Raw genomic sequence first — 16,195 nt, 5'->3', positions numbered from 1 at the left:
GGGAGCTGGGCCGAGGGTGATGCTCGCTATTTACCGGTCGATCTGCGTTCCTAACCTCACCTATTGTAACGAGCTGTGTTGTCTGTTGTCATGACCGAAAGAGCAAGATTCCGCATACAAGCGGCCGAAATGAGTTTCCTCCGTACAGTTATAGGGTGTCCGGGCTGTCCCTTAGACATTAGATGAGAAGCTCCATCATCTGGGAGGGGCTCGGAGTAAAGCCGCTGCTCCTCCACATCGAGCGAAGCCAGATGAGGTGGATCGGGCATCTGATTAGGATGCCTCCGGGGTGCCTCTTTGGTGCGTGTTCTGGGCGACCCTATGTCTCCCGGCTGGCCTGGGAACGCTTTGGGATCCCCCAAGAACAGCTGGATGAAGTAGCTGGGGAGAGGGAAGTCTGGGCTTCCCATCTGAAGCTGCTGCCCCCGCTACCTGACCTCGGATAAGCGGGAGGAAGTAGATGGATGGATTCCTGTTGATATTGAGTCACTTCCTTTTCAATAACTCAAACTCAACCAGAAGTGACCGGCCAATGCCCCAAAATCAACAGGAAGGGACCCGTGAATACCTCAACAGGAATAGAAATTGACCAAAAATCAACAGGAAATGTCGACAAATTCCCCAAAATGAACTCGTTGCCTGGGATTGGCTACAACTGACAGCATCAGACATCCAATCCGTTTGAAGTGGGAGGGTGGCAGCGAATGAACGGTTCATTCGCTGCCGCCCTCCCACTTTAAACGGATTGGCGGTCTACTAGTGATAAAGTCATTCCTATTCTCTTGTAGAATATCGTAGAATGATTTGCTGACCCATTGTTGTATCACCGTTTCGTTAGATCAGAGGTTCCCATCCCTAGTGCAAAGTCTGCAAAAAGACTTTTTGTTTAAAACGATGGGGGTCAAAGCCGTCGAATCGCACATTACAGGAGAAAAGAAAAATCCTTTTCTTCATGAGAAATTGTTGTGACAATGTGTTTTGATCTTGAATGATATTTTTAAGAAATTAAAGATGTCTCTAAAATCATTAAATTTGACTTTTAAAAGGGAGCAAGAACCTTTATGCTGAAGAGTATATGTATAAGAGTTAAATTCTACAAGAAATATTTGAAAATTATTGTGTGGATTTGGAAACCATTTTGTGCAAATAAAATTTTCCAAGTAACTCAAGATTCACATCAGTTTCAAATATGCAATTATTACTTCTCGGTTAAAATCAATAGTATGTCTGGTTCTTTCACAAACATGCTTTTCAAAATCCTTCCAGAATGCTGCTGCCACAGGAAAAACGGAAAATAAATGCATAACTTCCTGTTGATTTTGGGGCATTTTAACTTATTTATGTGGATGTCCCGCTAATAACTATTTCTGTCAGGTGTGTTTTTATGTTAATGAGCTGTACTTTTAAAGTCCCAATAAATTTACAAAAATAAAGACCCCACAAACCACGTTTCTGTCAAAATTGTCCTGTCCTCAAAAACCACCATTTAGTTAGTGGCCTGTGTATCGAGTTCTAAAGGGTGTATCTGAGATCTGAAGAGAGCTAAAAACAAATTCAGATTTTTTGGAGTACTTTGGTTTCACTTTCGTAGCTCTTACAACCTCAGGAAAGGGTAGTCCATGTAAACCACCACCGGGCCTGTTTGAGGAATTTGTCCCCCTATATATACCATATAAACGCATGTGGGGTGGTGTTTATGCATATATATGTGTGTATGTGTATATACTGTATATACGTGCGTGTTAGTCTCAAATGTGGCTGAGACCGTGTGAATCTTTACACAGACTTATCAGCGACAGGCAGACACACCGTCAGCGCAAGTGGTGGGGAAAATCCTCTTTATAAAGTAGGTCAGGGAGTTGCACCGCCGAGCGCCAGGATAAGCTCACATTAGCTTGTCTGCAAATTATATTTGCTGCCCTATGTGCTGAGTCACGTCTCAGAAAATCCTCCACACCACAACTGTGAAACTGGAAGGATTGGCATGTGGCCCCTTGTCCTCAGGTCATTAAGGTGCCAAAGCGCTTTCACTGTTAAGTTTTCAGGATGGCACATTGACACGGTGTGGTGGTTAGTACAAATGCCTGATAAGTTTGAGCTTGGGAGTTTTTGTTATGCTTGAGTGATGCAAGCAGTTCTCCCTCATTCGAAGGTCACGCAAATTTTGTGAATTGGAGGGTATGAATTATTTATAGGTGTGAATTTAAGTGTGAATTATTTGTCAATAATTACCCTGCGATTAGCTGGCAAGTAGTACACGGTGTACATATAATTTTAAATTGTTATATTGCTCTATCCGATTAGTATTTGGCACATAATTAGAGTATATACTGCAGTACCAGTAATTCTTAACTGGTGGGTCGAGACCTCAGGCACATTTTGGGTGGATCACAGATTCAGAGACATTTAAATAGAAACCTAAAATGGGTTCTCAGTATAGTGACAGTCCCATATGCGTGGTCTTGTACTGCAAGATAGCACACTCAAGTAACATTGCTAACATGTATTTTAAAAGTACTGTGTTTCAAATTGGTCATGTAGATACTTCGTAGCAAATGCAAAAAAAAAAAAAAATTCAAATGATGCAATATTAAATCTGTTGGACCTTTGAGGTTTTGCTTTATTTCTATTATGTCAGTGCATTGTCTTCACATTTTTATCAAAGCACTAGGGTTGCTTCAAAGAGAACATCATGGTTACTGAAACAAGCAGAATGTAAGTGTGTGATGGACTGATAAAACAGTCACAGAGGAAAGGGCCAGGCCCCTCTTGTAGATCCCTGTGACTTCTGGCCCTCATCCTGCAAAGCTATCAGTATTCAACAGACCACCACAGTCTCTTCTTATCAGGATGGACCTGATCTGGCCTGACTGTAGTTTCCATGATGGTCATGTGTGTTTTCCCCCATCAGAGTTGGGTTTGCAGGATGTATCTGCCCGTTTTATCATAGAGAACGGAAGATGTTGTTTGAATTGTGCTTTTACACATCACGTTATCGTCCGTATCCATTGTTCTTTCCATGTGGTGTTTGCGCTCTTAGTCTTAAAGCTGTTTTATGTGCCACTTTAACCTAATATCTCTGGTCTCCTGTCAGTCAAACTACAGTGTGACTTCCTCCATTACTCTGCTCCCTCCCTTTTGTGCCTTTGTAGCTCATAAACATCACAGAGGCTGTTCTTTCATCTCCAACATGTCTCTTAGCGTCAACTGCACAATCAGCAGCAATTTTTTTCTCCCTTCTGACAAAGTCGTGGCTTGTGAATCAGCACCTCACCTCTAGCCTGACCTTTAAAGTGAGGAAGTCAACCGAGCGTGTTGAGCCTTTGCCGTGCAGCCAAGGTCACCTCTGTGTGTTAGCGATAAAAATGTTGGTTGTTTTGACAGCTGAATGGCTTGCACCTGTTTCCGTACTCCATCCGACTCAAAGCAAATGCAATGATTAAAGAAAATGTTATGTTTTAGTATTCTTTTTTTAGGGTTGGAGGAAGGATTTGAGCCACTAAAAATATCTCTTGACAGACAATTGTAATTTGTTGCATGACCTTGCTTGTATGCTCGTGTGTCAAAAACTCATTAGTCAGGTCCCTCATATCTCAAGGCACCACTGAATTTTGCTCCTAATCCTCTGCTGTCTACCTGTATCTGTTTCTGCTGTTTGCATGTCACTCCATTATTTATTGTGATCTTTCTTCTTTTATTTGTGTTTTTAAGTCATTCCATAAGTCATGATTTTGATTTTTTTTGTTTTCAGTTGATTTTATTGGTGGATTTGAGCCATTCCCACTCTACCATGTAAATGAGAAACCATCTCATCTCCTCCTAATGCCAGTTTCCTTGTAAGTACGGATGTTATGTCAGCCATCCATATGTGTATGTGTGCATCCAAGTTTTCTAAAGGAAACAAAGAGCAGGCCCATGTGAATGTTCCCCTTCTTTTTATTGGTTGCATAAATTTGTCGTTTTAACATCAAGTTTGCATCCCTACTTCACGGTTAGACATTCCATCTTTCCCAAAATACTCATCTATCAGAAAAAAATCTTGTCCGGTACCCTTTTTAGAGAGAATGATGAAAGAAAATTATGGTTGCTCAATGCTCACACAGAATCGGGAATTTGGACTCTGGTAAAGTGGTACCTCCACATACGAAGTTAATCCATTCCAGGACCTTGTTTGTAAGTCGAAATGGTCGTATGTCGAGCAGGATTTTCCCATAAGAATACATTATAATTCCATTAATTTGTTCCACAGCCAGAAAACCTACGCTAAATCCTTCATAAATACTGCTGGTACCATGACAAATGGCAGTTACACATAGCAAAACAAAATAAATCATCAATAAAAATTGGAATAATAATAATAATAATTCCTGTAATAATGTAACAAATCGGGTTCTAATGTGGCGTATGTGTTTTGCGTGCTGTACCTGATTGCATCGCGTGGCTGACGTCACAGTGAGATAGGAGTGTGCGGTAGAATGCCCTGTTGTTTTTGGAGTAAACTGCGGGGACAGTAGGCGTGTTGTGCTGCACAAGTTCTGAAATAAATGATTAAAAACCTGACAAAGCTGGCAACTTCCTTGTCGATGTTACAACAATAGTAATTGTTACCTTAACTTATAAAGACTGGCGAACAGAGGTCGGTGGAGGACCGTCGAGATCGTAGACATTCTACAGCCGTAATATCAAGCCAGTTTACGGACAAACACACCACGCTCATATTTTTCTATTTCCATCTACATTTCAATGTTAAGCGTCACACTTTTTCCTTTTTTTCACCACACGCACTTTCTTGGAACACTTGCTGATTTCTCTCACAAGAAAATCCGCCGTGCGTCCGTCTTGCGGGAAAACAAAGGAACAGCCACGCTGGCATAAATCGTGGTATTTCGAGCATCTCGTCCGATGTAGAAACAAATGGTGAGTCAAATTTTACGTCGGATGTCGAAAAGATCGTATGTTGAAGCGATCGTATGTTCAGGTACCACTGTATAATACAAGTATTTTTTTTTTTTTTTTTTTTTTTTTTTTAATTTAGTTGCTTTTGTAATGTACATCCCCTCATTGCCCACTGGTGACTAGTTCTGAAGCATTTGGCTGAATACCAGCAAATATGTCCGAAACAGATCAGAATTCATCCTACCACTTAAGTCAGCGGTCACATGATCAATAACGACAAGGGAACTAGTTTCATTGGTAGCCATACATGCCTACCTGGCTGGGCAACAGCTGAGTAGCCAATAGTCCCATCACTTTTGTGTCCTTAAAAAGTAGGAGGCACTTTGGTATTAAAGCTTGATGGCATGTAGAAAAGCGTAGGCTTCTCCTTTTCAAAGTGTTTCCATGTTTTCTCTCCAGGTCTACGTAAATAGAAGACCGTCATGCTGAGAAGTGACGTTGACATTTTTTGCCGCAGTTTGACCCAGCTGTTCGTCCTACGATTTTCGGACGTGCCAGAATTTCCTTCTTCTCTCACGTTGCTGTTTTAAGTACTTCTAACATAGCACTCACTGGTGGGCTGCTTGGAAAATACACCTGTTTTGTTGTCTCAATTTTATCAATCTCCAATGTCTGTTTTCAAGCATTCATTCATTCATTCATTCTCCAAGCTGCACAAACCTCACAGGGTGTTTTAAAGCAACTTTTGGTAAATGTTTTTGTATTGCATTTGTATTTGCTGGGGCGTTGTGGTTATTCCATTAATACAGCCGTATAGAACAGCCTAACATCTACCAGCCCAAGAATATCCAGTGAGTCTTAATTCAAGCTACAGTTGTTTTGCATGACATTGCCATTTTGGTTCAGATTCTGTCTGTGGTGCTTAACCACAGTGGAAAGAACAAACCATTATGCAATCCCTGTTCACTTTGTCTTAACACATACACAGGCAAAAGGAACCCAGTCGCAGGGACAAGCATCAAATTAGACAATGTAAATATTTTAGGGTTGGCAGAAAAATGAATTTAGTCTGATCTAAATGATCAAAAATGCTTAATTTATGGCATGTTACTTTTATTTCTGGACTTACTCTGTGATTATTTTCTCCCATAGCCAAGTTGCTGAATTTGTTTTTGCGGGGGGGGGGAATGCTGGAACATGTACATGGGGTCAATACTGTACGTAGACTCTCAGCCTATTGTTAACTAATTTCAACGACTGTTAGATCGTGGAATAATTGAGAGAGGGAAAATGCATGGCAATAGTTGAACCATGGCTGTTGTGCTCAGTTGGTTGTTTTTAATGTTAAAAACCGCACGTTTATCTATCTATACATCAGTATGTGTGTATCAAAATAACAGTGGAGCCAGACCACTAATCAGTTGGTCTACCTTATACAGTACTTGTTCTTTTTCAAAGGCGTTTCATACTTGAAAAGCACTTTTCTTTGTCGTGGGAGACAATTCCACTGTTGCCTTACTGCCCTCTGGTGTTTTCTGTGTCCATGTACCAGAGCAGAAATGATTTTTCCATATACAGTAATACTGTGTTGAATTTTTTTTTTTTTTTTTTTTTTTTTTTAAGTCAGATGCAATAGCAAATGTAATGTTATTTTATACTGCAAATTATTTTATGCTCAAACGCTTTCAGCGCACTTTTTAAAAATTTGACCATTCAAGGTTTTGTTTTTCTTGACCTCTGAAGCACAAATGTTTTGACGCTTCACACATTTATCGCATGAAGCTTCAGGATCAAAAGAGTTAGGAATAAGGATGTTGACCATACTTGTTTTTTCTCTATTCACAGATCTATTCTTGGCAGCTGATTGTCAGATTTCTTAAATTTTCTCATTCCCTGGTGGTCTCAAAACCATCTTATCCCAATGTTTACTTCCAAACCATACAATGAACTCTATAGCGAGTTATTGTTCAACACACCTTAATTAAGCTAAGGCACATGTTTAACATTGGAATAAAGTATGAACACTGAAATATCGATTATCTCAGTTTACTCACAAATTGATTTACTATGTGAAATCTGGGTCTTTTTAATTGTACTCATCTGATATATAGGCTGGAAGCCATGACTTGACCTAGTGTATGAACGGCAACCTACGCTAGTTTGCTGTACCTTTTTTCCATTTAATGAGCAAATATGCTGGTGTTTATTTCAAACCAATTTTCAGACAAATTGGGGAAACTGGGTAATTTCTCATGTCATGCCACTGCACCCTGGTTGGGAATCACTGCTCAAATCTATAGCATGTGTGTGCGTGTTTGTAAATCTCATTTTGTGTCAGTATTGGGAATAAATCTTTCTGAAATTTACTACTTCCTCTTGGTGCAATACAGCTTCTTAAAACTGCTTATTTGTATGCTGGATTCCACTGAAAAGATGGCACATCTTTGTTGGCATTTTATTTTTTGGGGTATAAAAAGTGTTTTCTATTTCTTTCTCTCTGTCTGTTTGTACCCAGTGTTGCCCAAACCCAATATAATCTGTATTTTTCCACAACTAGCCTTTGTGTTCATGTGAATAAGTATCATGATAAAAGAATGTGTTCTTGTATCTTGCCGCTTGTTATGATCTAAAATTCTTTGCAAAATCCACATTAAACTCACCACACCTTTTCTGAGGAGCTTGAAATATTTATTATAGATTCTATTTAGTAACTGCTAACTAAACCAGTAACATATGAGAAAGAAGTGCTTGTTTGACACGCAGGCTGTGGATTGCATCCCAACGCTTTCTCAGGACATGAAGGCACGAACACTGCCTCTGATTACGGCTCTGCAGATGGGGCAGTGACGCAGGCTAGCAGCGCAGTCACCACACACCACCAGATGACCACAGGGGATGAACACAATGGATACCAGCTTGTCCATGCAGACCTTGCAAGTCCTCTCCTCCTGTAGCTGCCGCAAAAGCTCTTCGGGACTGGGCTCCCTCTCTGTTCAAACAAGATAAAGCATGCAAGAAGGGAAATTCCGTATGCTCAAACGTTAGTTGAAAGACTCCTCTGACCTTTCTCTCCCAGTGGTGATAGTGTCCTCACGTCCCCAGCACCAGGGCGTAGCCTCCCATCATGCTCTGTTATAAAGTCATAAAATACCATTTAGATGGTCATTGCTTAATAGAAGCAGCATACTGGGCAGGTGGTTTGCATTTATGCCTCAATAGTTCTAAAGGTTTCAGTATTCAAATGTCGGCTTGAGTTTTCCCGTTTAGAGATTGCATGTTCTCCCAGTGTTTGTGTGGGTTTTCTGCAAGTTCTCCAGTTTACTCCCAGCTTCCATGAACTCGCATTTTAAGCTCCCTGAACACACTATGGTGGCCTTACACTACAAGTGTCTGTGCATTGAAATCTGATTGATTTAAAGGTGATTATCTTGCTAGATATCTAAACATCTAAACAACACTACTACAGGATTCATAAAATCTGGGGACATAGTCAGGCCCACACCTAATATAGTAGTAAATAATAATAATATAAGAACAGAATGCCACATGCTCAATTTTGCAGTACCCGAAAGAACGACTGCAAACTATCACTATGGAATAGTGCCAAAAGAATCGAAGGGAGCTACCACGCTATACACAGCCACATGGTATGTTAATCATTCCTTCATTGTGTTCTCTACCAACAAGCTTTTCTGGTCATATCACTCTTAGATTCCATTAAAGAGGAATAGTGATAAAGTGCAAAGAATGTTTTTGCAGCTCGAAAATATTACCTCTGCTCTGTGGCCTTCTCTGTCTGTCTTCCTCCTCGGCATGTAGCACATCACAGACCAGGTCAGACACATGCAAGTAGTGTTGGCCAGTCAAAAGGTATTTGGTCTGGACCAGACTCTCTACCAGGCTGGCTTCAAAGCCCATTTGGATTACACTCTGCACCACTGGGGAGAGCATGACAGATGACGCTGCCAAACCACCGACCACTCCTGGAGATGACAAAAACCAGTCAGGTACAGATTTTAACTGATGTTGAAACTTTAGACAAGATGGCTGAAGCTGGATAGACACATACCAACAATCGGCTCAAGTTTGACAATTTTTTCTTCCTCACGTACAATGGCAAACATGTTTGATTCTTGGTTCTCTTTAAAATATTATCCTCCGCGATAGTCCTGCTTTGTGTGTGTGCTCAGACTAACGTTTTCTCCCAATCCTCTGAAAAAGCTGTTGATGGTTGACAACTGTAAAAGTTCAACCTGTTCAATACCGTTTTAATGAGTGACATCAACGGTGAGTTTAGCTGAAGTACAGACTCCGTTATTAATGCAATTCACAGATAGAGAAGGAACTCACTGTGTTGAGTAGAGTTTGCAACTGCAATGTCATCACCAGAAAAGATAACAGTCCTAATGGCGTACCGCACGCAGGCTATTCTTAGACCGTGACGTCGCATCGTAAAGCGGAAGTAAAGCCGAAGTGGGACATTATAGACCCGCCCTCTCATAGACACAACGTAATTTGTGCTACTTTTCTCCGGTAATCTTTCAAAAACGAACATGCCGATCACGCATCGCTTTTTTGGAACTTGTAGAAACGACTCTAGACATTACGACACATGAAGGATGTTTTCTTCATACGTTTCCGGAAATCAAAAACTCGGGAGGAAAAAATGAGAAGACCGAATCAACTTGCGTGGACTTTAACACCAGCTCAGTGAATCCATTCACATTTCATATGCAGTAAACATTATGTTGGGTTGGCATGGTCTTTCAGAGGACAAAGAGGTAAGCCATTTTTATATTTTTAACTTATTTTTTTAGCGTAACATCGTGCCGTACTGCTTCTGTCTGACAATGAATGACCTGAAAAGAATTACAATGGTATCTGACTGCCACTGTTACCGTTTCTGTTATATATATATAACAACTTTAGTATGGGGGAAGTGTAAATAAATTATAGAATTAAGATGTGTTATCAATGAAAAAATCTAAAGTGTTCGTTGGCTGTCACTGAGTAGCATTTGCGATCGCTACACAAAGCTAACTAAATTACCCCCAAGAATGGTAAGAGACGTAGGACAACCAGAGGGTATATAAGAAAGACAGCGCTGATGGTAAAGGATAGCTTGTTGAAACAGGAGAATGTCATTGTCAGTCGCGTCGATAAAAAAGCTAAAGCTATGCTTAGGTCGGCTCGTTTTTTTTCGTCTTTTTCAGCCTTCGACACCAAGGCATCTCTTTAACTGAACATTTTTATGTTCTTCCACATCTTTGCCAGTGAATTTGGCACCAGGCACATCATTTTCGGGGAGAATTGGTAGGTTTAGCTCTGTAAACATATCCTTCGTACACGATTTCCATTCATTTTCTATTAGGGACAAACGGTGGCTTGTCCCTACTTAGCAACAGTAGCTAATGTCATGAATATTAATGAGTGGAAGTGACGTGTTGCTTGCGGTACGCCATTGCGTCTTTCATGTCTTGTTCTATTACGTTATTTATCAGACCACGCTGCCTCCAACAGGTCAGTATTGTTACAGTCACATGTTCATGTGTCGCGTAAAGTGTCAGTTATCGCATGTAAACCACACAATATTTTATACAATAGGATGACAGTAGCGCAGTTGCAGGAGTGGCTAGTTCTGTAGGTCAGTATCTGTGTACCAAGCTAAAGGTCCACAGTTCAATCTTTAAACTCTTTAGTCTTAACGAGTCACCATGCTAAAATAATCTTCAAAATGGCAGGAGTCTTTTTTCTTTGTATATTTTGAATAATCAGTTATTGGCAACCACACATTTCAATATATCTTCTAAGATACATTAAAATGGTCTTTTTGTCAAATCATCCACATTCATTCCACCTAATTGCTGCAAACAGCTCAGGTAATTCCACGTGCAATTTACAGTGTTTATTCCCCTCAACAGTCTGCACAGTTCTTTTCCCCCCCTCTTCCGTGCTCTTGTAAAATCCAAACAAAAGTGGCACCAGGCTGTGATCCAAATCATTCAATCAACTGCCTGCGGCCATTATTTACTCTTGACTGGTTACATGTTGCAGTGCAGCCCTATTTCCCTCCATTAGTGTGAACAAAAAGGCAGCACATTTTTTTCTTTTTTTTTGGTTTTGTTTTGACCATGTATGCAGATTACTGTTGTCAAGTAAGCAGAAGAACAAACATCTCCCCTTGTTTTTGCTGAAAACGTTTCATACCATTTCTGGAGCCAATTTCTCGGCCCGTGGATGCCTGTGAGCCAACCTGGTGAATTAAAATAGGTTTAGAACTCAATAAATGACTTACTGATTAATGATGATAATGGGTGCAGAATACCAAATAGGTACAAAAAACGGGCCTCACCACAGTCTCGCTCAGATGGAAATGAGCGTCCTGGATGTTGTTAATATATTCCTGTCCTCTTGATTGGACTAGAAATTCACACCTGAAGAATGACACAAAAGCATTATTTCACTTGCTGTGCGTGCATAAAATACATTTTATACATGATGTAGATTAAGCATTGAGATGATGATGTTGTTACCGTGGGAACCACTTTGCGTGTTCCTGCCAGGGGTCATCTCCCGGCTCCCAGTTCCTCAGCCCCCCATCGCAGTAGAAGCACTTGACATTGTCGCCGTGACCTGATAGCAGAGATCCGTGGCAAAAGCCTTTAAGCAATTAAACCTGATCGAAACTACATACAGGCAACTTGATATGAGAATCACTCAATGAGCAGATGAGAACATAGAAAGATGTTGATGCATTTGTATGTGTGTGGAGGAAGACTGGAATGTGTGGGTATACTGTATTTGTGGTTCTGAAAGGAAAGAAAATTATATCATATTGGTGCTGATGCAATAAACAATGCCAATTGACTGTAAAGCAGTCAATAACACACGTACATGACTCGCACAGTATAATGAACACAAAGGTAGGGGGGCGCGAGTGCACACGCACAACCCGGAAGCACGCTGCGTGCACGTGCGGTCATCTTGGCCATAAAAGTGGCGAAAACTAAGCACTTTGCCCTCATATGGATGTACAATATCATCTTAAGATGCTAAACTAACACATTCCCTCTTAACACAAATGTGCAACGCGAATATAATGTAAACAATGCTCTCCTCGACGCAGCGAGGATGAGCGAGAGCAACCATCCGACGTAACAGTAAAAACATGAAACGGCCGCGCGGATAACGGCTCTAACTTATCTTAAGAACTTTATGACATGAAGAGGAAATACTTACATTCGTTCATGGACGCACACAGATTAACAGGTGGCCAGACTCTGCTCGAAATGCGCACCTTACGCCTATTCTCGGTCCCACAATACGCAGCGCGTGTGACGTAGGACAATAACAGGAAGTAACTGACTGGTTGCTATGGGAGCGAACGAATACCCAAGGAACCTTTCTAACAGGAGTATTAAAATTGCTAATAAAATCGTTTAGGATCATTTTAGATGCATATATGTTATATTTCATTAATAGACTTTTTGGGAAAAATCACCATTTCTTTAAGTAGTCTCATGAATAATGACCTGTCCTGTGAAATTCAATGCAAAATTACTTGTTGACTTCCCTTCATATTGTACTTTGTGAGAAATCCCTCTTAGAGTTATCATGTACTGTCTGTCTTACTGTATGGCTTACTTGCTGAATCAAATGTGTGCAGCATGTGTGGAGTACGTGACATAAATCATACTGGTTGGAATCAATAAGATAATCATTAGATAAACTGTCAAAAAACTCCATGGAATTGAAATGCAGGGAACCAGTTCTGTTTAGGAACCGGGTCTCGATTCCCATCCCTACTATAGACATTTCACATTCCAAGACTTATGTTCATTGAAGATTCCATAAGTGTGAATATAAATTTTTGAACGCGTGTTTGTGTATGCCATTGGTTGTTGATATATATATTTTTTTAAACTAAACCATCAACAGGACTATAGAAATAAATTTGATTTGACCAACATTACAAAGCAGTAGCATAGCTGTAAAAAGGCTTGAGCGTTCATTAAAAACAAGGTAATCTGTATAAAGTATAATTTAAAAATAACATAAACATATAAACATATCTAAAACTGCCAATGAATACAGAAAAACAATAAAACTGGTGTGTGTTTAAGTGACTTAAAAAAAAAAAAAAAACAGCCCAACGATATTTTGCATTTATATGAATACTAGAATTTCTTAATTCTTAACCTTTACTACTTTATTGTAATATTTCTTGCAGAAAAGTCCGCATTAACCAAAGAGAAATTCACTTATTTAGAACAATTTGGGGCTGCATCACTGTAACAACAAAACAACTATTACTACTACTGCCATCGTTTTTTTTTTTTTTTTTTAGAATTTAACAAAAATAATTAGGATAATTTCCATCCATCTTGTAGAAGGTGATCAAAATGGAAAAGAGTTCTATTCAGATTTTGGTGCTGAGGTGGATAAGGTTGACTTTTTTCACGTTGCAAAATGACGTGGTATTTCACGAGTCAAGATTGTACGGTGTATGAGTATGTGCGTATGCCAGTAAGGTTTGAGTACCGAAACCCGGTATCAATTTGGTACCGGTTCCGAAGCAACCAGCAATAAATGGTCCAAATAAAAATGAACATCTCAATGTCTCATTTCGGTGCCTGAGCATACATGTCCACTAATTGCTTGCCTGTACAGTAATTGTAGTGCTTTATCCCCCCTAGTGGAGCTTTGGTGTAGCTAATCCCAGTTCTTTAGATGAAATCACATGACGTTTTGAGTTCATACAGCAACAATACCTACTGTATGAAGCTATTCCTAATAAGACGACCTAACATTGACAGCTAATATATAACTGCAGTTCCTACCATTGCCTCATGCTGTTTGTTTGTGGCTTGGTCAAGCATGGCTTATAACTTAAAGTAAATTCTGCCCTTGTTTCATGTAACACAAGTGTTCATTCATTTATTTTCCATGCCGCTTATCAAGTGTCACGGAGGTGCTGGAGCCTATCCGAGCTAACTACGGGTAGTAGGCAGGGTACCTGAATTGGTTGCCAGCCAGTCGCAGGGCACAATGAGACAAACAACCATTCATGCACACAATCATACCTATGGACAGTTTGGAGTGTTCAATCAGCCTACCAAGCATGTTTTTGGGAGGAAACCGTAGTCCCCGGAGAAAACCCACACAGGTACGGGGAGAACATGCAAACTCCACACAAGAAGGCTGGAGCCCGGGATTGGACCCTTGATCTCAGAACTGTGAGGTGCATGTGCTAACCACTCGGCCACCGTGCCGCCTAATACAAGTGTTATGTAGCACATTTGTGGAATTAAAATTTTGATTGCTTACATCTACAGGGAAGTGGCAGCAATGATAGTTAAACTTTTTTTTTTTTTTTTTGTACAATACATTACAAGTTGTGCTCTGCTCTTCAAATTAACACTTTGTGGTTTACATTTGTGTGACATTTCATAGCATAAATGCGAAATATTTGTGTCGTTTCAGTTTTGCAAATTAAGTGCTCTTGTCAAGAGAGTCATGACAACAATGAGGCTGATTCAATCATTTTCATAATTTTGAAAGATTTACTCATAGTTGTATTCAATTTGACACTGTAAATTTAAAGAGTAGTTTTTTTTTAACTTTGTGTTGTTGTAGCGTTGTTTTGCTGTAGAATGGTTTGAGCACCAGGACTGTTTAAAAAAGCACCGAGTAGTAAACGATATCGGAGAAAACCCAAAAGATACCCACATCTAACGCCGAGGGTCACCAAGCTTATTGCCTCCATGACCAAATGAGTAGCCTAGGGCCTGTTCTTAAAGTACCTCACCCCTGATGACACATTGTGATGTTGTAAAAGTGATCTTTTGCATATGTAAGCACTTGCAGAGATTTTTTAGATAAGTGTTGCCTTATTTCATACTTTCACTGTTATATTCATTAAGAAAAAAGATGAACAAGATCTGTGGCATCATTGATATGGCACTATATAATTAAAGATAATTGTGCAAATTTGTGTTATTTCTGAAGTGTGTATCAAACATGAATCTGTAGGGTCCCTAAGAAGTAGTTCTCAGTTTTAAAAAGTTTGGTGACCCTTATTGCACAATGTAGTGCTGCTACAAATAAGGATTATTTGATCATGGCAGAGATCTGTGCACTTCTAAGTGCACAGCTACATAAAAAGTGCTACTGAATGTCCTAACTGTTTTAGCTGCCCAGTTTAGTCCAGGATATTCTCTTCACAACACCATGACTCAGCAGGACAATTATGACCTCCCACAATGAGAGGTCAGTCTAGTACTGGCTAGGTCATAGCTAAATATTTAACCAATGATGTGGATATGCAAATGTTGCTTTGCGTTTAATATAGTAGGGAAACAGATAAAGGACAATGAACACCTGTGTAGAAAAATCCAGCCCTGGCAAGAACATCCGGCTGAACTGAGGACTCCGTAGGCCAGTTGTGGAAGGTATTGAGTCGGGAATCCTCCCCCTCCATCTCTGGGTAGACTGCTTGTCCTGCAGTCCCCTGGTCATCCATTGTCAACCTCTGAAGTTGACTCAACAGCTGTCCGTCCACCGAGTCAGGAGAGCCGCTCAGCAGTGGAATGTTCCCCACAGCTCGGCCCAGTATGAAGCTGCAAGTGGGAAAATGCCGCTTGTGCTCGGCAGCCGGGCTGTCTCCTTGTACCCAGCATCTTAGAACACCACCACAGCAGAAACACTGGACTTTATCTCCTGGACCAAGAAAGAAGAATCCCGCCTTGGCCAGATCTCCACATGTAACAGGAGCATCCGTTGGCCAGCTCTGAAATGTTCGAAGCCTCTCGCCTTCTCTTCGCATCTGAGGTTCCTCAAGAATGTACAGCATAGTACTTCTGTCATCTGTCATTGTAGAGCATGAGGGTATTCCTGTTATTGTTTGTGCTGTGCCCCACATCACTTCTGCGGTCCATAGTGGAGCACACACTGAAAGAAAGTGACACACACCAGTTCAAATACGATGTTCTGTGGGGGCCTGCATGCTTGGCTATGGGAACCTACATTCTGGAAAAAAAAACAGCCAATGCTGGAATGTGTTCTCATTGGTCACTCACTGATCAGCTGTCAAAATATACCATGTTGTTCCACCTTTAAATACAAATCATGCCAAACATTTAAAATAAAATATTTTCACATTTTAATCCCTTAAGGGGAAACGCGGCTGATGACCATATGAAGATAAGGAGCATAAACAATGCAATACATTTATTACATTAATTTACATGCTGAAATGTGCTGCATCAACAGGAAGTGACCCCAAAATGCCACAAAATCA

At 40.4% G+C, this 16,195-nt stretch overlaps 2 protein-coding genes across 8 annotated transcripts in view; one reads left to right on the top strand and one right to left on the bottom strand.

Moving 5' to 3' along the window:
• Nucleotides 1–7,709, top strand: part of nkain4 (sodium/potassium transporting ATPase interacting 4) — a 69,819-nt gene extending 62,110 nt beyond the window's left edge. The window contains exons 6-7 of one of the 2 annotated variants that reach the window (XM_057860836.1): nucleotides 3,752–3,836; nucleotides 5,356–7,705. In XM_057860836.1, coding sequence (XP_057716819.1) covers nucleotides 3,752–3,836; nucleotides 5,356–5,365 — 95 coding nt within the window. In that variant the 3' untranslated portion in view covers nucleotides 5,366–7,705. Of the gene's footprint in view, nucleotides 1–3,751; nucleotides 3,837–5,355 lie in introns of both variants that reach the window. The other variant, XM_057860846.1, reaches the window with a different exon arrangement.
• birc7 (baculoviral IAP repeat containing 7) overlaps nucleotides 7,563–16,195 on the bottom strand; it is a 29,090-nt gene continuing 20,457 nt past the window's right edge. For 4 of the 6 annotated variants that reach the window (XM_057860822.1, XM_057860783.1, XM_057860806.1 and 1 more), the window contains exons 2-8: nucleotides 15,277–15,846; nucleotides 11,430–11,529; nucleotides 11,249–11,330; nucleotides 11,104–11,149; nucleotides 8,670–8,879; nucleotides 7,960–8,025; nucleotides 7,563–7,885 (exon numbers count right to left, since the gene is read on the bottom strand). In XM_057860822.1, coding sequence (XP_057716805.1) covers nucleotides 7,686–7,885; nucleotides 7,960–8,025; nucleotides 8,670–8,879; nucleotides 11,104–11,149; nucleotides 11,249–11,330; nucleotides 11,430–11,529; nucleotides 15,277–15,817 — 1,245 coding nt within the window. In that variant the 5' untranslated portion in view covers nucleotides 15,818–15,846 and the 3' untranslated portion in view covers nucleotides 7,563–7,685. Of the gene's footprint in view, nucleotides 7,886–7,959; nucleotides 8,026–8,669; nucleotides 8,880–11,103; nucleotides 11,150–11,248; nucleotides 11,331–11,429; nucleotides 11,530–15,276; nucleotides 15,847–15,921; nucleotides 16,009–16,195 lie in introns of all 6 variants that reach the window. The other 2 variants (XM_057860796.1, XM_057860788.1) reach the window with 1 other exon arrangement.

This window comes from Corythoichthys intestinalis, chromosome 2, assembly GCF_030265065.1.
Source record: "Corythoichthys intestinalis isolate RoL2023-P3 chromosome 2, ASM3026506v1, whole genome shotgun sequence".
Classification (NCBI taxonomy): Eukaryota; Metazoa; Chordata; class Actinopteri; order Syngnathiformes; family Syngnathidae; genus Corythoichthys; species Corythoichthys intestinalis.
The sequence above is the reverse complement of the archived record's forward strand: the minus strand, read 5'-3'. Positions and strand labels throughout refer to the sequence as shown.